Source organism: Meles meles, chromosome 15 (assembly GCF_922984935.1).
Source record: "Meles meles chromosome 15, mMelMel3.1 paternal haplotype, whole genome shotgun sequence".
Lineage (NCBI taxonomy): Eukaryota > Metazoa > Chordata > Mammalia > Carnivora > Mustelidae > Meles > Meles meles.
The window spans coordinates 38,632,549-38,654,533 of record NC_060080.1 but is presented as its reverse complement, the minus strand read 5'-3'; the positions used below and the strand labels follow the sequence as shown (position 1 = coordinate 38,654,533).

At 43.6% G+C, this 21,985-nt stretch overlaps 1 long non-coding RNA gene, 1 pseudogene and 2 gene segments (V, D, J or C); 2 read left to right on the top strand and 2 right to left on the bottom strand.

Annotated features, from left to right (window-relative positions):
- The window catches only part of LOC123925796, a 289,134-nt gene that overhangs the window by 11,734 nt on the left and 255,415 nt on the right, over window positions 1–21,985 (bottom strand).
- Window positions 5,178–7,561, top strand: LOC123926134 (annotated as a pseudogene).
- On the top strand, window positions 14,007–14,703 carry LOC123925805. The segment is given in 2 exon segments: window positions 14,007–14,126; window positions 14,372–14,703. Coding segments are annotated over 2 exon segments (366 nt in total).
- LOC123925808 lies at window positions 21,116–21,621 on the bottom strand. Its single transcript, XR_006815082.1, has 2 exons — window positions 21,579–21,621; window positions 21,116–21,216 (listed from the first exon to the last, which is right to left on the bottom strand). It is a non-coding gene; the product is annotated as an uncharacterized LOC123925808 (long non-coding RNA).

Below are 21,985 nucleotides of genomic sequence, written 5' to 3'. Positions count from 1 at the left end.
GATACCAGAAACACTGAATTAGGGGCACCTGGCTGGCTCAGTGGGTTAAGCCTCTGCCTTTGGCTCAGGTCATGATCTCAGGGTTCTGGGATTGAGCTCCGTGTTGGGCTTTCTGCTCAGCGGGGAGACTGCTTCCCCCTCTCCCTCTGCCTGCCTCTCTGCCTACTTGTGATCTCTCTCTCTGTGTTAAATAAATAAATAAAATCTTTTTAAAAAAAGAAAGAAACACTGAATTAGAGGAAAGAGCATTTTCAGGGACAAAATTAAATGTGGTAAGTGATACTTAAAAAATGATTAATGATATGACCAAAGATCCCAGACTGTGGAAATGTATTTGCATCAGATTGATTTGTTTTTGTGAATATCTTCTGGGAGTCATGGGATCAAGGAGGTGGGTATGGTGACTGCCAGTTTGCCTAAGCAGAGGAGATGGGTGGGTCTTGGGACTCAAGGAGGTCCTGTCCCTGGGGACTCAGGGACCAGTAGGGGTTTTGAGAGAGGCTCTGGTGGTGGTGGTAGTTGGAGAGGTGGGGTGGGTGAGATCATTCCTGACATCATGGATGTCACTGGAAGGGCTGTGCCTCCAAACCTCTAATTATGCTCACACTCACTTGTAAGTGTTCATCTAGTAGGAACAGTCTGGTCAGTTTGCCGTTATTAAAGGGAATGAAATGCTTTCAGTCTGTGTCCATTTCCTCAAGATTCAGCAAACAGGGAAGTTTGTTGAGCCTAGCTTGGGTCGGGGGCTCACACCTGGGCTAGGAAAGGGGAGGCATCATGACATTCTCACCTGACTGTATCCAGTCAGAAAGGAGAAATTCCTCAAGAGGAGAGGTCCGTGTGCTCTTAGAAAAGGTGGGGATGCAGTTAGGAAAGGGAATGTCCATTGTTCTTTGTTCCTTCTATGTATTTTGAACCCAAAGCTGGTGAATTACAGTATTTTTATTATAGATGAGTTCTTACTCACCATTGTGCTTTCAGTGACTGACAAATATGTCTGGCATCCAGACACATTTACATACCTATGGAATAAATGAATGAAATGAACAAGATTGTTCAGGAGTCAGGGGAGTTTTCTCTTTGCTTTGGCGCCCTCTAACTCTTGGTAGTTTCTGAAACCTTGGAAACTGATGGTGGTGCCTCAAACTGGGATTGTTTTCATGACAGCTGACCCCGAAACCCTGTTAGAATGGAGTATTATGCCTCCATCAGAAAGGATGAATACCCAACTTTTGTATCAACATGGGCGGGACTGGAAGAGATTATGCTGAGTGAAATAAGTCAAGCAGAGAGAGTCAATTATCATATGGTTTCGCTTATTTGTGGAGCATAAGAAATAACATGGAGGACATGGGGAGATGAAGAGGAGAAGGGAGTTGGGGGAAATTGGAGGGGGAGATGAGCCATGAGAGACTGTGGACTCTGAAAAACAAACTAAGGGTTTTGAAGGGGCAGGGGGTGGGAGGTTGGGCCAGCCTGGTGGTGGGTATTATGGAGGGCACGTATTGCATGGAGCACTGGGTGTGGTGAATTCTGGAGCACTGAACAGAAGTTAAAAAAATAAATAAAAATTAAAAAAAGAATGAATAGAAAATAGACTTGGCGCTTCCTTGGAGGGGTTTTGTAGGTCATGGACTGTTGGAACTGGAAGAGACAAACTACATCTAGCTCCATTCATAACAAACAGGAGAAAAGTGGGTCTCTAAGAGAGGAACAGACTCACTCAGGGCTTACATAGGTAGGGAAGGACTGGGATGGGAGAAGAACCAGACATCTTGCCTCCCAATTAAAGCACCTTCATCACATTTCCTGAGGCGCTTGACGAAATATTTGCAGACCAGGAAAATACTCTGCACAGTTGCCATCTGGTCCAAGTTGGAGGAGATTTTTTAATCTATTTTCTGAAATCCAGTGAAAGAATGAAAAATGACCTTGTGCAACACGGGTGTTAGGTTTCTTTTTTCAGCATGACAGCTGCTCTAGGGGTCAGTTAGGATATCAAACATCATTTTTAAAGCTGGAAAGAGCTCTTAACTATTTGACTTTTATAACTAAGGAAACCAAGGTGCCCTTAACGATACCAAAGTTGCAGACATACAGCCAAGGTCTAAACCTTTGCCTTCCAAGAACCAGTTCAGTGATTTTTGCTAAATGGAGCTGATTCAGCCATTCTGAAGAATGCTTCCAGTTGGTATGAGAATAATCATTAGGATGGTAAGTGTATTAATTAAGGGCAATAACAGCTACTCTAATGGATATGGTCACAAGCTTGAGCAATTTAATGTATTAGAAATTTATTTTTCTCTTGCATAAAGTTCTGACAGCAGAAGGTAGGGTTCACTTTCACGCTGTCCCTTAGAGACCCAGGCTGACAAAGACCATCTTCAGCCTAAGGTTTCCATTGTGAGTTGCAAGACTACAGATTACGAAAGAAAATTCAATCTCAGAGTCACTGTCACTGAATTGGGCTGGATCCAGACTGATGTGGAAGCTTGGGGGATGAGGAGCTTTATACATAATAAAGTTCTCCATTGCGGCCAAGGAGTTGATGGCCATTTAAGGAGAGGGTGAAAATCGAGTGAACACAAACTTTCCGAGTGGGTCACGCAATTACTTTGCTAATGTGGTGTTTACCATACTTCCCACATCCTGCTTTGTTTCATGGGATTTCATGATCAGATTCTAATCTGTCTGCTAGAGAATGAACAACTTCAGGCAAGTGACCTCTTCAGGCAAGTGACCTCAGCCAGATGGTTTGGTATCTCCATTGTGCCTTGATACTGAGTATTCAATGATTGCTCTTTGAATTGAATTTGATAAATGTGTGTATTTGAGAATATATCACATTGAAGAGTTTAATTAGGAAAAAATGAGAATTTTTAATGGATTAATCAACAAATGTTTTTTTCCTTCCTTTCTTCTGTCCTTACTTCCTCCCTTTTTCTCTCTTTTCCTCCCTCCCTCCCTCTCTTCCTTTTTTTAAAAAAACTCCAGGCTGGTATCAGCCGTTCAGTGTTATGCTGATGACAGTAACATAAGATGAGCTCATGAGACATGACAAAAGTTATGAAGATATGTGTCAATCCCTGAAGAAGGTGGAGAATCAGATACCTGGTGAAATATTTCCAGATGGACTTGGAGTCTCTCCTGCTCAGTGTCATATGAACTTCATTCCAAAAGGTGCCACAGCCCATTTATATATCCCAGAGCCAGTAGGACAGTGACTAAGGTGGGAGACAAGTTGTAGTATTGGCACTTACATGGAATAATCACACAGAAAGATGATAAATACAGAAAGTCCTTCCTTCTAGATGGAGCTTTTCTTTTTTTTTTTTTTTAATTTATTTATTTTTATTTGTTTATTTACAGCATAACAGTGTTCATTGTTTTGGCATCACACCCAGTGCTCCATGCAGTACGTGCCCTCCCCATTACCCACCACCTGGTCCCTCAACCTCCCAACCCCCCCACCCCCCCGCCGCCCCTTCATAACCCTCTAGTTGTTTTTCAGAGTCCATAGTCTCTCATGGTTCATCTCCCCTTCCAGTTTCCCTCAACTCCCTCTCCTCTCCATCTCCCCATGTCCTCCATGTTATTTGTTATGCTCCACAAATAAGTGAGACCATATGATACTTGACTCTCTCTGCTTGACTTATTTCGCTCAGCATAATTTCTTCCAGTCCCGTCCATGTTGCTACAAAAGTTGGGTATTCGTCCTTTCTGATGGAGGCATAATACTCCATTGTGTATATGGACCACATCTTCCTTATCTATTCATCCGTTGAAGGGCATCTTGGTTCTTTCCACAGTTTGGCGACCGTAGCCATTGCTGCAATAAACATTGGGGTACAGGTGGCCCTTCTTTTCACTACATCTGTATCTTTGGGGTAAATACCCAGCAGTGTAATTGCAGGGTCATAGGGAAGCTCTATTTTTAATTTCTTCAGGAATCTCCACACTATTCTTAGATGGAGCTTTTCTATTCTAGCCTGAGAGATTACTGCTGAGCATTGTAAGTTTTCCCACACAACTTGGACTTGAGTCCTCATAGTGTTGGCTTCGGGACAGAGGATCGGAGTAAATGGGTTGTCCAGCTGTTGTGCAGGTGCTGTATGTGGCTGTATGAGCCACGTGCTCCAGTGAGGTTATCCCTGCTCAAGCAGAGGGAGGAAAGTGCTGGAGATCAACACTTTCAATCCAGCACTTTCCTCTGGAGACCAACACAAAGGATAATCTGTACGGAAACGGCAATAGGACCGGGAAGAAGCGTGCATTTACTCCTTAAGTCGGAAACCATATGGAACTGACAAAGAAATGTCCAGAATCAGATGGATTCACTGGTGAGTTCGACCACACGATTAAAGAAGAATTGATACCCAGCCTTTCCCGACTCTTTCAAAAAATAGGAGGGACTATTTTCAAACTCATTTTATGAGGCCAGCAATGCCATAATACCAAAACCAGACAAACACTGCAAGAAAAGGAAATTAGACGCCAGTATCCCTGATGAACACAGATAGGAAAATCCTCAACAACCTATTAGTAAACAGAATTTCACAATATATGAAAAGCATCATGCACCATGGTCACATGGGATTTATTCCAGTTTCTTGCTTGGAAAAGAGAGAGTAAAATTGTTTCTATTTGCAGATGACATGGTCTTAGACAAGAAAGCCCACTTGTTTTCTTTGGTGGAAGACTCCACCAAAATACTCTTAGAACTAATAAACGAATTCGGTAAAGTTGCTGGAAACAAAGTCAATATAAAAATCAGTTGTGTTTCTTTTTTTTTTTTTTTCCAGTTGTGTTTCTATACACTCATAATGATCTATCAGAAAGAGAAATTGAGAGAATGGTCTCATTTATAGTCGCATCAAGACGAATCAATAAAATCCAGAACTATGAGAGGATACCTTTCTGGTGTTTGAGTCAGCCGGTATATGGCGCTTGTTATGAAAGCCCTGGGACGCTCATCCTGGTGGCGAGACCATGAGGGGACCGTGGGACCTGAAGAATGACAGAAAACTGCCTGGCTTTTCTTTTTGTCTTGTAAACCACAGACTAGGCGCTGGAGCAGTTTGCAAACCAGAAACACAAATGGAGATAGACAGCTGCCAACTCTCTCTCAACAGAAGAGTGAGGAGAGGGGCAACCTAGAAACACAAGACATTTAGGCAATGACTGCAGAGTCAGCCAAATGTCACAGAAAGGACTGTAGTGCCCCCTTTGCCTGTGCCAGTAAAGGCCAGTGCGGAGCCTAGCTGGCTGCTCTCACCAGGCCGAAAGGGGGTGCCCGGCTGCCTGTGGGGTTGGTGTTTGAGAGGTCTTGGAGGGGAGGCAAGACTTTCCTCCCTCCTGCGGGGTGAGGCGGCAAGGATGTCCATGCCCCAATGTGAGCAGAAAGCACATGGGGCGGGTGGGGGGCGGAGGCTAGAGCCTCAACAAGGCACTCCTCCCCCTTTGTGTTAGTCCATTCTTCCTTGGGCTGCTCTAACACAATACCATAGATGGGGCGGGCGGTTTATTTTATTTTTATTTTTTTCAAAAAATTTATTTATTTGTCAGAGAGAGAGAGAGAGTGCGAGCACAAGCAGGGGGAGCAGCATGCAGAGGGAGAGAGAGCAGCAGGCTCCCCACTGAGCAGGGATCCTGACCCGGGACTGGATCCCCAGCCTAGGATCATGACCTGAGCTGAAGGCAGACAACTAATCGGCTGAGCCAGCCAGGTGCCCCAAGGCAGACAGTTTATAAATAACAGAAATGTAGTTCTCACAGTTCTGGAGGCTTGGAAGTCTAAGATCAAGGTCCCGGCAGATTCAGTGTCTGATGAGGTCCTACTTCTTCCATGGCTGTGGTTTCGCTGTGCCCTCATGTGGTGGAAAAGGGATGGGAGCGCTCTGATTCTTCTCTTATAAGGGCACTAATCCCATTCTTGGAGGCTCTGCCCTTATGACGTAATCACACCCAAAGTCCTCACCTCCAAATACAGTCACCTTGGGCATTTTGTTTTCAACATAAGAATTTGTGGGGTGAGGAAGGGGATGGAGAGGAACCTGAGTCCTGGGGCAGAAGTTCCATCCCTGAACCCCTGCTCTGGGTACTGTGTGGAAAAAAAACACTCCCTCATTTCATCAGGCTTCTCTGGTTAGATTCCAACCATGGGTGGTCAGATGAAATTTCAGCTGGTACAACTTTCTACCTTTTTTTTTTTTTAGAGATTGAATTTTCTTTTCTTCTTTTCAAAAATTGTGTTATGTTAGTCACCATAAAATACAGTCACCATAAAAATTAGTTTTTGATGCAGTGTTCCAAGATTCATTGTTTATGCACCACCCCCAGTGTTCCGTGCAATAGGTGCCCTCCTTAATACCCACCATGAGGCTCACCCATCCCCCACCCCCTCCCCTCTAAAACCCTCAGTTTGTTTCTTGGAGTCCACAGTCTCTCATGGTTCTTCTCTCCCTCCGATTTTGCCCCCTTCATTTTTCCTTCCTTCTCCTAATGTCTTCCGTGTTATTCCTTATGCTCCACAAGTAAGTGAAACCATAATGATAATTGACTCTCTCTGCTTGACTTATCTCACTCACCGTAATCTCCTCCAGTCCTATCCATTTTGATACAAAAGTTGGGTATTCATCCTTTCTGATGGAGGCAAAATACTCCATTGTATATATGGACCACATCTTCTTTATCCATTTGTCTGTTGAAGGGCATCTTGGCTCATCTACCCCACGCCCCAGGTGTCCACAGCCGTGGTGGAGCCCTACAACTCCATCCTGACCACCCACACCACCCTGGAGAACTCGGACTGTGCCTTCATGGTGGACAACGAGGCCATCTATGACATACGCCGGCGCAACCTGGACATCGAGCGCCCCACATACACCAACCTCAACCGGCTCATCGGCCAGATCGTGTCCTCCATCATGGCCTCCCTGCGCTTCGATGGGGCCCTCAACGTGGACCTCACAGAGTTCCAGATCAATCTGGTGCCCTACCCCCGCATCCACTTCCCCCTGGTGACCTACGCCCCTATCGTCTCTGCCGAGAAGGCCTACCATGAGCAGCTATCAGTGGCAGAGATCACCAATGCCTGCTTCGAGCCCTCCAACCAGATGGTCAAGTGCAACCCTCACCATGGCAAATACATGGCCTGCTGCATGCTGTACTGCGGGGAAGTGGTGCCCAAGGACGTGAACGCGCCATCGCCTCTATCAAGACCAAGCGCATCATCCAGTTTGTGGACTGGTGTCCCACAGGTTTCAAGGTTGGCATTAACTACCAGCCCCCCACAGTGGTGCCCCGGGGCGACCTGGCCAAGGTGCAGTGGGCCGTGTGCATGCTGAGCAACACCACAGCCATCGCCGAGACCTGGGCCCGCCTCGACCACAAGTTTGATCTGATGTACACCAAACGGGCCTTTGTGCACTGGTATGTGGGCGAGGGCATGGAGGAAGGAGAGTTCTCAGAGGCCCGGGAGGACCTGGACGCCCTGGAGAAGGATTATGAAGAAGTGGGAACAGAGTCTACGGAGGAAGAAGATGAAAGTGAGGAGTTCTAGGGGGGTCCTGGCCCCTGCAACGCCCGGCCTCTCTACCTGGTTTTGTATTTCTCATTCCACTGTTTCCCTAACCCCCTAGCAATACAGTTAGTGTTGCAAGTGAAAAAAAAAAAGCAGTTTGGCTACTGTGGACATTGCTGTTATGTATATACCCCATATGTACGTTGGGGTACAGATGGCCTTTCTTTTCACTACATCTGTATCTTTGGGGTAAATACCCAGCAGGGCAATTGTCGGGTCATAGGGTAGCTCTACTTTTAATTAACTTTCTAATATTTTCCTTGCATTGAGGATTATAAGTGAGTTTCATCTCTACCTTTCTTTATGTTGAGTTTTTGATTTTGGTTTCAAGATTATCCTTGTCTCATGACATGCTTTATATTTCTAAATAATGGTGGTTTGCCCTCTTTTACTATTTCCTGGATACGTTTTTTAAAATACAGAGGGTTTGTTTGTTTGTTTGTTTCAGGTTTTGGCAAAACTTAATTAACCATACATTTATCTGGATCTGGACCTTGATTTAAGCAGAATTACTGTAATGGCAGTGTTTAGAGACAACCAAGGAAGTTTGAATAAAAACTGGCAGTCAGGTAATATTAGACTTACTTTTAGTTTTGTACCATAGTAGCACAGTAGTTATTTTAAAAAGTCTTTATCAGTTAGCAATGTACTAAAATTCTTGACTTTGAAATACCCCAGTGTGTGTGTGTGTGTGTGTGTGTGTGTGTGTCTGTGTGTGTGTGTATGCACCCGCGTGCACGGGTGTGTGGGCATGCGGGGGTGTATGTGATCTATCTTTTTATATGGTTGGCCATTTCAATACGCATTAGAAATGAAACTAAATAGAAAGGAACTGCGTCACGTTGCCTTCTGACTCACCAAAGCCAGGGTGCAGTGGTGAAGTTCTGCCAGTAGATGGCAGTGTTGTGTAAGCCAACAAGCCTACATTCATCTAATGGGTCTTTCAGGGATCACTGAGGTTTCTAGGTAGTTATTTCTAGTATTAAAAGCCAGGCTCCCCCCCCCCCAAAAAAAAACGCCAGGCCAGATTTTATTGCTTTTAGACAAAAAGTCACGGAAATATTCGAAGATCAAAAAAGTCAGGTATAGAACAATCATAAATGATTTTTAAAATACATGATTTATAAGTAGAAGTCTTACAGATAATTTAGATAGAACAATAAAATAAAACCCCCTCTAAACATATTACCCCTATATAAACATTTGGTCTCTCTGTCTCTGTCTCTCTTTCCTTTTCTCTACTTCCACATCTATTTCTCTATCTCATCTACCTATCTGTATTTTTAACATACATATTTTTTACTTAGCATAATTGTATTATATGTATTATATATACAAAACATATAAACATTTTTATATATGCACTTTTGCCAATGCACTTTTGGGTTTGATTTTTTTAAGTTCTATTTCTTTACTTTAGAGAGAGAGAGAGGGAGAGAGAGAGAGCACAAGCAGAAGGGGCAGAGGGAGAGGGAGAGAATCTCAAGCAGGCTCTGTGCTCAGCACAGAGCCAGACGCTGGGCTCTATCTCAAGACCTGAGATCATGACCTGAGTCAAAACCAAGAGTCAGATGCTCTACCAACTGTGTGACCCAGGTGCCCCTTTTGGACCTTGATTTTAAAAAAGTATATCATAAAGACTGTCATTATAGTTGGTGTAGTTCTATCTACAGCAAGATTAAGAGATTTTTTGACTCTAACAATAAGCTGTGTTCTTTAACCAATACCATTGTATTTTAACTTAAATTGACTAACGTTATTTAAAATTGTTTTAAGGAGATGCTGTAGAATATGGTGTATAGGAATAACACAGTCCCTGTCACTAGGCCAACTTGGGTTAGAATCCTTTCTTATGTAATTATGGACAAATTACTTTTTTTTTGAGCTCTAATTTTGTTATTTTAAAAGTTCTTGTAATATGAGCATTTTTATGAAGTAATAAAATCTAAAATAAGACCGTCAATGTAAAAAAGCTAGTTTCCTTTCTCGGCAGGTCAAGATGACTCTAGAATCTATGCACAAGTTACTCTATTTATACCTCGCTCCTTCTCCCCAAAATATTTGGGTTTAATTAAAAATTTGTAATGAAGTTAGAAAAATAAGAACGAAAAGGGCAGAAATCACATTGAGATAACCATAAAGATAAAACAGGTGTTTAATGATCCAAAAAGACAAGAAAAAAAAAGATTGGATTTCGTTAAAAGTACAGTTCTGCTCTTCTAAAGACACAGGTATAGAAATGAGAAGATAAGCTGCCCGCTGAGAAACTAGTCATTGACCATAAATGGGAGAGAGAAATTGTATGCAGAATGTACAAAGAACTCTCATGGTCCACAGGAAGAAAACAAAACACGCTAACAAAAGCTGGACCAAAAATTCTGGGCAGTTTCCTTTAAGCTTAAGTCTATACCCACCTTATGACTGCAGTCCGTTACTGGCTCTCTAAGCAAAATGCAATCCTAGGTTCACACGGAAACCTGGACCCAAATATCTACAGCAACTTCATTCATAGGAGTAAACAAGGAAACAACTCAATGTCTCTAAATTGGTAGCTGGATAGAGCTGGGTAGGCAAACTGTGGTGCAGCCGTAGCGGAATCTTACGCAGCAGTAAAGAGAATATCCTACTGATGACACATGACAAGCTGGGGGACTCTCAGTGCTTTCTACTAAGTGAAAGAAACCAGACTCGAAAGCCTGCGCCCCATATGGTTCTGCTTCCGTGACATTCTGGAAGTGGTAAACTAGACGACCAGAAAACAGATCAGTGGTTGACTGGGGCTGGGGAGAGGACGGGTTGATGACAGAGGGACTCAAAGGAACTTTTAAGGGCGATTGGTCTGTTCTCTGTCTTGACATGGTTGTGGTTACATAGCTGCACTAAAAAAGGTGTCTAGCTCTACTGTATGTAAACTATATGTTGGTAAATGCCATTGAAAGATGCATGATTGTGCCTAAAAGCTGACGCTGAGCTTCTTGGAAGCCAATAAAAAAGAAGGAAATGGTCCAACTTACATGCTTCTATCTACAAGACAAAGTTCCAGTTCTCTGTGTGGCTCAATGTGTTCCTAGTATCATTGCTGAAGACAATTTCTCTCCTGGTGACATAGCATAGGAGTTGTGCATGGGCTAATATTCTAAATAACTCCATAGAAAAATAAATAAATAAATAAATAAATAACTGCAGAGAAATTACAAAAGTGGAATGCATATGACTATTTCCTGTACAGCTGTTGACTGTGGATAGAGGACATCAGGTGGTAAGGTTGGTGTGTGGCCTGGGAATCTGGTGCACTATCCACCCAGAGACCTTAGAGGGATTTTTCCTTGGGGACTGATTTTCCCCCCTTTTTGTGTTTACCAAATCAATAAAGATAATAGTGAGTTTCCTAACTCTAAGATCTTTGAAGTAAAACGTTTGTATTACACATATAGAAATTTTGATTTAAAATCTGTACTAAAATACATTCGCTCGTTCTAAAAGAGCCACTGTGCTAGTTCTAGTCATAGTTTGAGTCTATGCCTTCTTTTGTAATCCAGGCCAGACCCATTACTTCTGAGGATTCATAAATTATTCAGAAGATTATCAAAGAATACTCACAGCTTCATGTATAAAATTGATTGGTGACCAATTAATATTCTGGAACATCATGTAGTAGGTAAACTTCTTCTGCATCCCCCCTCCCTCAATGCAGAAGGGAGACATGGTGTGTCCATTGGGTGGGAGAGTCATAGGGGACCCAAATCTGCCAGATTTTTGACTTCAGAGATTAAAAGCCCCGTGGAGAGCCGATAGGTGGAGAGGATTTCAAGCAATATTAAAAAGAGCCAATTCGATGAGTTGGCATGATTCCTTGTCCACTGGGGTTAACTATTCCAGTTTTCCTAAGAACGAGGGTTTCTCAGGGGCTGGGATTTCAGTATTAAATTCGAGAAAGTTCTGTGAAAACTGGGATGCTTGGTCATCCTATCTATCTTTGTAGGACTCTGTGCTCTTGTAGGGAGGCTGAGGTTCAGGGAAGGAGAAAGAGATGGAAGTGAAGATAATCAGTTCTTTGTGACCCGTAGAGAGCTTTGAGAAAGGAAGAGAAATAATAAGAATGGTCCATTGAGAGGACATGGGGGGAGATAGAAATGAGTGTCATGTTTGGAATTTTTAGTCTTAAGTGGTGGGACATGAGTTGCACGAAGAGTGTTATCAGTCTGTGTCCTCCAGAGAAACAGAACTAGTAAGATATGCATGGAGAGAGAAATTTTGAGAATTGGGTGTGTGGGGACTGGCAAATCCAAAATTGGCGGGCGGGCTGGAAATTCAGGTTAGGGTTGATATTGCAGCCTGGAGGCTGAAATCTGTATGCTGGCAGCTCAGGCCCAATTTCTATGTTGCCTCTTGAGGAGGAATTGCTTCTCCTTTGGGAAACCTCAAACTTGGTTCTTAAAGCCCTCAACTGATTGGATGAGACCCTCCTGCACACACACATTATGGAGGTGTTCGGTATAGATAAATGTTTTTTTGTCCTGCATCACTGACCACCTGGACCTGCATATACACAGGCGGGCTAAGGAACGTTATTTGTGAGACTGGCGCTGTGTGAATGACCTTGGGAGCCAACTGTTCAACAGCCCTTCTGTTCTGGATGCCAAGAGCTACAGCCTTGTCTTCCATCCCCTCCTGCTCTAGGCAGGGCTGACCCCCCAGAATGGGATCCGGGAGGAGAGGCAGACACACATAGCTCGGGCTCCTTGAAAATACAGAAACACTATAATGTGGACATGCAGATTGTTCCAAACTGCACTAAGTGAACAAATGTTTAATTTCAAACCCTGTTATTTGCCCTATAAATATGGCCCTTGTGGGGATGGACCATTGGAAGTGTCCCCTGAGGTAAGGACGCTCCGCCCAGTCCTCTCAGTCGGGACTCCAGCCTGTCTGTCTCCACCGGGCTTCCTCAGCTGGTGAGGTGGGGTGTTTTAAGTACCCGTTATGAGGTAAAGTGGCCTTTTTCTCATTTCTTGCCTACTATTCCCTTCCTGTATGTGCATATTCTTTTCCTCTTCTGTTTCTATTAGTTTTTCTGTCACAGTAATATAGTTTTCTTTCCTTTTTGAAGCCAAAACAGGGTTGTGGTGAATCTTCTGTGCAGCACGGGTGGGGGTTCTGTTGGGATAAGGGCTACTGGTGTAGATGTTCATCACACTAAAATATACCTTGGCAGCAACATCTAAACGGGCATTGACCACTCCACTGGGCGCCCTAGCCTACTTCCATTGACACATAAAATTAACCATCATCAGGGGCAAACTGAGGGGCGGAGTGATGGGAGAATCAACCCTCTGTGAGGGTGAGGTGTGGATCCTCAGGCAGGGTCTACTTGATAGAGGCTCTATCTGGATTTAGGAAATGGCTCATGTGACGAAGCGGTGCAGCGGCCACGGCAACCCACGGAACAGCCAGGGCGCCACCTGACAGAGGAAGACTCAGGCATCTGCCCCACTCAGAGGAAAGATGGCGGGTGTTGTGGTTAGACTTTCAGGGGGCCCAAAGCCTCCACAGCCTCTGCCTTCCTCACTGGGACTGCCTGCTTGGTGTCTTAAGGGAACCCCACCCCTGCCCCCTTCCCTCTGCTTAAGAAGAAACAGCAGGACAAGGAACAGTTTATATGTTGTAGGAGGAAGTTTATATGGTGCCCAAGCAACCCTGCCCTGACTCCTCAAACCCCTGGAGGGAACTGAATTTTCTTGAAGGCACCTAGATTTCATTCATTGGTTAATTCAACACAAAATAGAAATATTGAACTGAAAAGATAGGATAACTAAAATTCAGGATTCAGACTTCCCATAGGTCCAATGAGGGTCCCACATGTCTCCCTGAGTGAGGAAATTCTGGATCTGTCTTCCATCTCTTCCATCTCTCATCTCTATGCCCCTTGTACAGCCCCGGGACCCGAGGTGTTTGCCGCATCCTTACCCATCTGCAGGAGAAAAATGTCTTCAGACCTCGATATTTTCCAGTCAGAGGTATTATAAAAAGTTGGGCCCAAAGTTTTTCACTTCCTTTTTGTGACTTCCAATTATTTTGTCCTTCCCTGCCTCCCATTATTTGTTTCCCAGCATATATTGGGATTTTACCAGGGTTATTGATATGAAAAGCCACGCTCATCATTTCTGGAAACCAAACCCATTTAAAGACATTTTTAAATTGAAATGGAAGCTCTTCATTCGATCTTGTAGCAGTTTGTCATTTTAGAACTAAGTTGTTTTCAGAGCTTCTAAGTTGACTTTTGTGTGTTCCTGTCATACAAGTCTATTTTGGAGTTATTTTTGGCTCCTTAGATTTCCACTGGGTACTTTCACAACCCACTGCTTATGAGATTTACTTCTGTTCCCCCTGACTGCTTTGCATAAGCCCCTCCAGGCCCAGACCAGCGGCTCAGGTTGTATAAAAGGGGCCTTTGCTATCTGAGCTGAGCTGTGTCGGGCAGACTGGGGCAGCAAGATGGCGTCACAGAGGCAGGTCCTCCTCTCTTTGTTGCTGTGGGTCTCAGGTGAGAAGCTGAAAAGTGCCATAATCCTTCTGGAGTAGTGTCATTTTAAACAACTGTTTAAGATACATAACATTTTAAATAACTGTTTAAGATATATTAACTCTCTGTTAAGAGAAACACTGGTTATTTCCAAAATAGACACAATGATGTACTGCCATGTGGTACATTAGGAAGCAAGTTTGCAATGACATATTTCAGTGTGACTGGGATACAGTGTGTCTGTATCACCATTTTTCTGATTGCAGGTACTCATGGGGACATCACGATGACTCAGTCTCCAGGCTCCCTCGCTGTGTCTCCAGGTCAACGGGTCACCATGAACTGCAGAGCCAGTCAGAGTGTTAGCAAATATGTAGCCTGGTACCAGCAGAAACCTGGGCAGTCTCCCAGGCTCCTCATCTATTATGCATCCAGCAGGGCCACAGGGATCCCAGACCGTTTCAGCGGCAGTGGGTCTGGGACAGACTTTACCTTCACCATCAGCAACCTCCAGGCTGAAGATGTGGGAAACTATTACTGCCAGCAGTATAATAACTATCCGCCCACAGTGCTTCAGCCTTGAACACAAACCTGCTCCCCGGGGCCGAGGGTCAAGGGAGACTTTGCTGCACCAGCTGCTTCCTCCCTGCTCAGCCCTGAACATGTCCGTTCCCCTATCTGCCTGAGATGTCACTTCTCCTGACTTACTCCTTGAAGGGCTTGTAAGGCCCAGCAGAAAATGAAGGGAGCTGGCTTTTCCTGCATTCCCCGTTCCTTTTTTAAAAAATATTTTATTTATTCATTTGCCAGAGACAGAGAGGGAGAGCACAAGCAGGGGAAGAAGGAGGTGGAGGGAGAAGTAGGCTCCCTTCTGAGCAGGGAGCCCAATGTGGGACTCCATCCCAGGATGCTGGGATCATGACCTTATCTGAAGGCAGCCACTTAACTGACTGAGCCACCCAGGCATCCCTCCCGCATCCCTTTTTTTGGAAGATTAGTGAAGACAAATGCTGTGAAGATGTCTTAGGGATACTGTCGGGAGGTTTTGTGCCCCAGGAAGCTGAGTGTTTCCCAGGGTCCCACGACAGGAGTGAGCCAGGAAGGTCTGTCTTTAGCCTATGACGAAGGGCCATGAACTGTACACCCTGTGGATCAGTTCTCCCTTCCTGCTCCTCTTGGGCTCTGGGACATTTCTCTTTTATTTCCTTATTCTCTTTTCTTCCCCCTCCATCACCCTCCCACTCTGAAGCTTTCCAGGGTGAAAGGTTTGAGCTCTCCTATTCAGAATCTCGCACGTGGAAGGTAGTGTCCCTCTCACTTTTCCTTCCATGGGCCTGTTTCCCAGGCTTCCTGGGCAGTGTCCTGCACATTCATTTCTGCTCCAGCTCCTTTCCTACCTCCCTTCTCTCTCTTCTCCATTTCTCCCAGGCTTACTCATTCTCACAAAGGCTATTCTCTCTTTTTTAAAGTTTTATCTATCTATTTATAGCTGGTGAGGAGGGGTCAAGGGAGATGGGGAGACTCTCACACAGACACCCTGTTGAGTGGGGACCTGACGTCCGCTCTGCCTCACATGCCTGAGATCATGACCTGAGCTGAAACCAAGAGTTGGACGCTCAACAGACTAAGCCACACAGGTGCTCTGATTCCCTCACTCTTCAACCCTGTGACTTTAGGAACACGGGAAACTGTGACTCAGCACCTTTTTCACCAATTGTCACCTTTTTCTTGAAAGTCGTCCTTTGGGCATTCAGGTCTAATTTTGTGACTAAAGGAAATCACGGCTCTAAGTGTGCCATAACTTGAATCCCTTGGAAAACATTTCATGAACATGTCCAATTCTGTGTGAAAATGGAGAATTTCTCAGCATCTTAGTATTATTTCCTCATCTCCTTCTGAAATACATGGGTTGATGCAGTTTAGCTTTTGAAAAAACCACAGCAGGACTGGTCAGTGTGCTCCAAACACCTTTACATAAAAAACAGCTTCTCTTAATAATTAGAAATCTACTTCAAGGATCGCTATTAAGGGATCCATTTCTCTCATCCAAGGTATGTTTTCTGAGGGCTTCCTTTGTATCCAGAGCAAAGACATCTGCTTTCGCCCCAGCTGGGAGAGCCCGGCGATAATCAACGGCATCAGTAAACATTTACTGCGTTCTGTTGGAGGGGCTATAAAGAAAAGTAAAGGAAGGAAGGGAATAAAAGCTTGCTAAGTAAGAGTGAGTAGAAACTTAAAATTAGATGATGTATTAGTTAGCTAGTGTCATGTGATAAATAACCCACAAAATACAGTGGATTAAAATGGTAGCATGTTCGTGGCTGTCTTGTTTATTGGTTGTCTGTGCAGTTCTGTTAATATGGACCCAGGTTTGATTGATCTTGATTGATCTTGGCTGGCTTGCTTGTGTGCTTAAAGTTGGCTGAACCAGGAAGTTCAACGGATGCTCCTGATGTAGAAAGGCTCACATTTCTTTCCTCTCTTTCACATTTCTACTGGGAGGGGGGTGCTGCTGACCATCTTGACCTAGGAAATAGGAAATGGCATACTTGGCTTTAAGTGAGGATGGAGGAGGAGCTGTTAGAACCTGAAGAAGGAAAGAGAAAGAGTGAAGACTGACGAGACCAGGGAAGTGAAGTATGATTGTGGGGCAGGGTGAAGGGCCTCAGGTGGCACATGAATCAAAGTTGTAGCAGTCAGGATTGCTGTGTGTTTTCCTCCAGCAGGCATGTGGAGGGTTGGGACTTTGTACATGAAATGAAACAATGGAAGGCTGAGGAAGATCTTGCGTATACGGAGTTGTTATAAAGAAGGATCATGGAGATGTCAAGCTCTCTCTCTTCACAGATGACATGATTCTTTATATGGAAAACTCCAAAGACTCCACCTCCAAACTACTCAAACTCATACAGCAATTCAGTAACATGGCAGGATACAAAGTCAATGTACAGAAATCAGTGGCTTTCTTATACACTAACAATGAAAATACAGAAAGGGAAATTAGAGAATTGATTCCATTTACTATAGCACCAAGAACCATAAGATACCTGGGAATAAACCTAACCAAAGAGGTAAAGGATCTGTACTCGAGGATCTACAGAACACTCATGAAAGAAACTGAAGAAGACACAAAAAGGTGGAAGACCATTCCATGCTCTTGGATCAGAAGAATAAACATTGTTAAAATGTCTATACTGCCTAGAGCAATCTATACTTTTAATGCCATTCCGATCAAAATTCCACTGGCATTTTTCAAAGAGGTGGAGCAAATAATCCTAAAATTTGTATGGAATCAGAAGAGAGCCCAAATTGCTAAGGAAATGTTGAAAAACAGAAACAAAACTGGCGGCACCACGTTACCTGATTTCAAGCTTTACTACAAAGCTGTGATCACCAGGACAGCGTGGTACTGGCATAAAAACAGACACATAGACCAGTGGAACAGAATGGAGAGCCCAGATATGGACCCTCAACTCTATGGTCAAATAGTCTTCGACAAAACAGGAAAAAATATTCAATGGAAAAAAGACAGTCTCTTCAATAAATGGTGCTAGGAAAACTGGACAGCTATATGTAGAAGAATGAAACTCAACCATTCTCTTGCACCATACACAAAGATAAACTTGAAATGGATAAAAGACCTCAACGTGAGACAGGAATCCATTAGAATCCTAGAGGAGAACATAGGCAGTAACCTCTTCGATATCAGCCACAGCAACTTCTTTCAAGATATGTCTCCAAAGGCAAAGGAAACAAAAGCAAAAATGAACTTTTGGGACTTCATCAAGATCAAAAGCTTCTGCACAGCAAAGGAAACAGTCAACAAAACAAAGAGGCAACCCACGGAATGGGAGAAGATATTTGCAAATGACAGTACAGACAAAAGGTTGATATCCAGGATCTATAAAGAACTCCTCAAACTCAACACACACAAAACAGATAATCATATCAAAAAATGGGCAGAAGATATGAACAGACACTTCTCCAACGAAGACATACAAATGACTATCAGGCACATGAAAAAATGTTCATCATCACTAGCCATCAGGGAGATTCAAATTAAAACTACATTGAGATACCACCTGACACCAGTTAGAATGGCCAAAATTAGCAAGACAGGAAACAACGTGTGTTGGAGAGGATGTGGAGAAAGGGGAACCCTCTTACACTGTTGGTGGGAATGCAAGTTGGTGCAGCCACTCTGGAGAACAGTGTGGAGATTCCTCAAGAAATTAAAAATAGAGACTATGGACTCTGAAAAACAACCTGAGGGTTTTGAAGGGGCGGTAATAGAGAGGGCACGTATTGCATGGAGCACTGGGTGTGGTGCAAAAACAATGAATACTGTTATGCTGAAAATAAATAAATAAATTAAAAAAAAGAAGGATCTTGGAATTCAGCTGAGGAAGGAGGGAAATGAGACTATGAAGGACTTAAAGACAAAAAATATAGGAAAGGTCAATAGATTCGCTAAAAGCTAATTTTCAGAAAACAGTAAAATTATGACTCTCATTGAGACATAGTAATGATGAACACGTGTTGAATTATTTTACTCATATGCTGTGAGGGAACTAGGAAGATGTAAGTGGGTCAAAGGAAAAGTCAAAACACACAGATATATTTGGAGTAAAGGAATGAACTGCAGAGAAAGGCAAGCTGGTTCTCCAAGGTGAGGTAAGACGTTAGAAAAGTCACTACCAGACAGTACAGAATCATCCATCTATCAGTTTATCAACAGTTTATAAAGAGTTGCAAGATAGCTCAAAGATAATGACCATGGTGGACCCTGATAACCTGGAAAGGTACACTACAGAGATGCCAAATTTTTACATGGAAACACAACATATATTTTTCCTATAGATTTCAGGTTTTACTGTAACGAAAGCCAGAAATTATTGGTGGTGTCATACCCAGTGGATTGATCTGCAGAGTTCCTAGAATGGGTCAAGGCTGAGATACTCAACATTTAAAAAAAAATTAATTAATTAATTAATTAATTAAATTTTAAACTTATTTATTTATTTATTTATTTGAGAGAGCGAGGGAGAGAGAACACCTGAGGGCATGAGCCGGGGAGTGGCAAAGGGAGAAGGAGAAGCAAACTCCCCACTGAGCAGAGCTCCATCCCAGGACCCCGGGATCATGGTCTGAGCTGACGGCAGAGGCTCAACTGACTGAGCCACCCAGGCACCCCTGAGATGCTCAGCATTGTATTGTTGGAGAACTTGTCATGATTTTCTGATGGCGCACCTAAGGCATGGCTACGAGAATGACTGATCAAGATTGGGTGGGGAAGAGACAATTGGAGGAGGATCAGCCAAACAACTGAGAGAGCAGGTAATGGAAGGTCATATACTGAGTACACTGAAACAACCAGCAATTGTGACAGGCTGAGAGAGGCTGTTGGAGGAGGGAACTAAAATATTCCAGAAACCAGAAGAGACTTTGGGGCTGGTGTTTGTCGGCAATAAGAAGTGATAGAGTGGCGAAGCCTACCTATCTTGATTTCAAACACTGTTCTTTCACTTTCTAGGCAGGCCTAGAAGTCTAGAAGAGTCAGAAGGGGGCGACAGAAGGTCCATGGGCAGGCTGCCAGGGAAACACAGAAGCTCAGGGCACTTTTAGAAGAGAGGCAGGCTACTGTGTATCTCTGTACTTCGGAGAGCGAGGGTTGAGGGAGAAGGTGTCCAGGTGGTGAGTCCTTTATCTCTCCCGTCTTCCATATTTTTTGTTTGCCACCCTTGTATAATGTGTTTTGCTGTTCTTTCCAAATTTAAAATGTTTTCTAGTGAGAAAAGCAGCCTGCTCTTTGCTCCTGGTTTTGTACTAGAAGTCTTTTTTTTTTTTAAATGTTAAAAATATGCTGGGGGAAAAAATGATGTGCATTGGTTCCAGCACAAGGATAGACCAAGATCTAGTGTTTTCTCCTTCGTGAGATTTTTTTTCCCTCTGGATTAAAATTTGAATGGCAAAGTCAGGATCTCAATCTAGAAGCCAGATTTCTACATATTTCTATATATAAATGAAATCATATGATGTTTGCCTTTCTCTGAACTTCCTTCACCTCACAATACCCTTTCCCCCCATCCATGTTGTGCCAAATGGCTAGATTTAAATCTTATTTTATGGCTAAGTAATATTTCAGTGTATATATGGACATCGTCTTTACAGGATTAGGAGCTTATATCTGCTATGGGTTTACAAGTCTGTTTGGGAGCTTGAAGAAAAAGTTTTACCAATCCTTCTCAGCCATATTTCCTGTGAAGTTAGTGTGTATAGAATGTTATCTAGAGAATACAGCAGAAAAACAGTTAGTGTAACTGGGAAAGAAGAAATTCAAAAAGTGGGAAAATAAGCAATAATAAATTCTGAAGGATATAAAATATTATCCTACTGAAAATATCACAAAATTTCTTAGCTCAAAAATGTATGTAATTGTGTTACCACAAAATATGCCTCAGGTTTCTGACGCTCAGGTGGAGTAACTGTTCATGACCCCTACAGAAAAGCCAGGAGTGTCAGGTTGAGTTTCATGGCAGCTGTTCCTGCCAGCTCACTGCTGAGCCAAAAGACTGATATGTCCCTTCTGGAGCTGGTTGTGCCCCGCTTAGGATGTTGCCTCTCAGGGGCTGGGACTCTGTCCAGAGCACTCATCTGCCACGTTACTGCCATGCATTCCCCAGCACCTACCTCTGACGCCAGCTCAGAGCCTCTGCTGTGCCCATTCCTGCTCAGGCAACACACATGCCCAGTGGGGACCGCCAAACAGAGAGGTTTGTGTTCGGGCCTAAACCACTGTGGGAGGATCATGTGTACCTTGATAACAGTAATAAACTCCCACATCATCATCCTCCACCCTGCTGATGGTCAGGGTGAAAACTGTCCCTGACCCGCTGCCACTGAACCTGTCTGGGACCCCAGTGAAATGGTTGGAAACCTTGTAGATCAGGCCCTGTGGGGACTGGCCTGGCTTCTGCAGGTACCAACTCAAATAGGTGTTTCCATTACTGTGTAGGAGGCTCTGACTGGCCTTGCAGGAGATGGAGGCCGGCTCTCCGGGGGTGACGGACAGGGAGAGTGGAGTCTGTCAGCACGACCTCTCCACTGGATCCTACAACAATGAGAGATAAGTTCAGGTTATGGAGAAACATTATGAGCCATTATTACGAATTTGAATTTCATTTACATTAGGCTAAATCATATTTTGTGATTGGATTCCTACTGTAAATATATCCAGTTTCCATGAATAACCCAAGAATTACAGGGTACAGAGTGCAGTTTTTTTTCAGCCTCTCACTAAAGCACTGTTCATTGTTCCCTTTAATTTCTCATAATTTTCTCAGATTTCAAAATTAAATTCCCCTCTTGGAGCACAATCTCACCTCTGGACAGATCACACATAGGGAGTAACAGCACACAGATAGCTCACCCTCCTCACCGCAATCTCCCATCTCATTCTCCCTCTGCTCTTACCTGGGACCCAGAGCATCAGCAGCCCCAGGATCTGAGAAGGGAACCTCATTTTGAGAAGCTGAACTGTTGAGTCCTAGGTTGCGATTTTTACCATAGTTGGAAGAATTATTATGTAACAATGGCAGTGTTAGTAAACCCTGAACTCTATGAAGGGACTTGGGTGCTGATGAAAAGTTGTGATACAACTAGGACTAATAGCCCATGTCCCATATGTTACTAGTTATCATTTTATTTACTCTTTCCTGTGTTTTCTCCCTTGATCTTTTCTTAGAGTGCTAGCCAAGCAGTCCTGATCTTACTCTTGAAAATGCCGGCCCTCCTAACCAATCCTGCTGGTGAATGATTCAGAAAGTTAAACCCATGGAAATGAATATAATCAGGAAAAAAACAAATAGGACAATATAAGA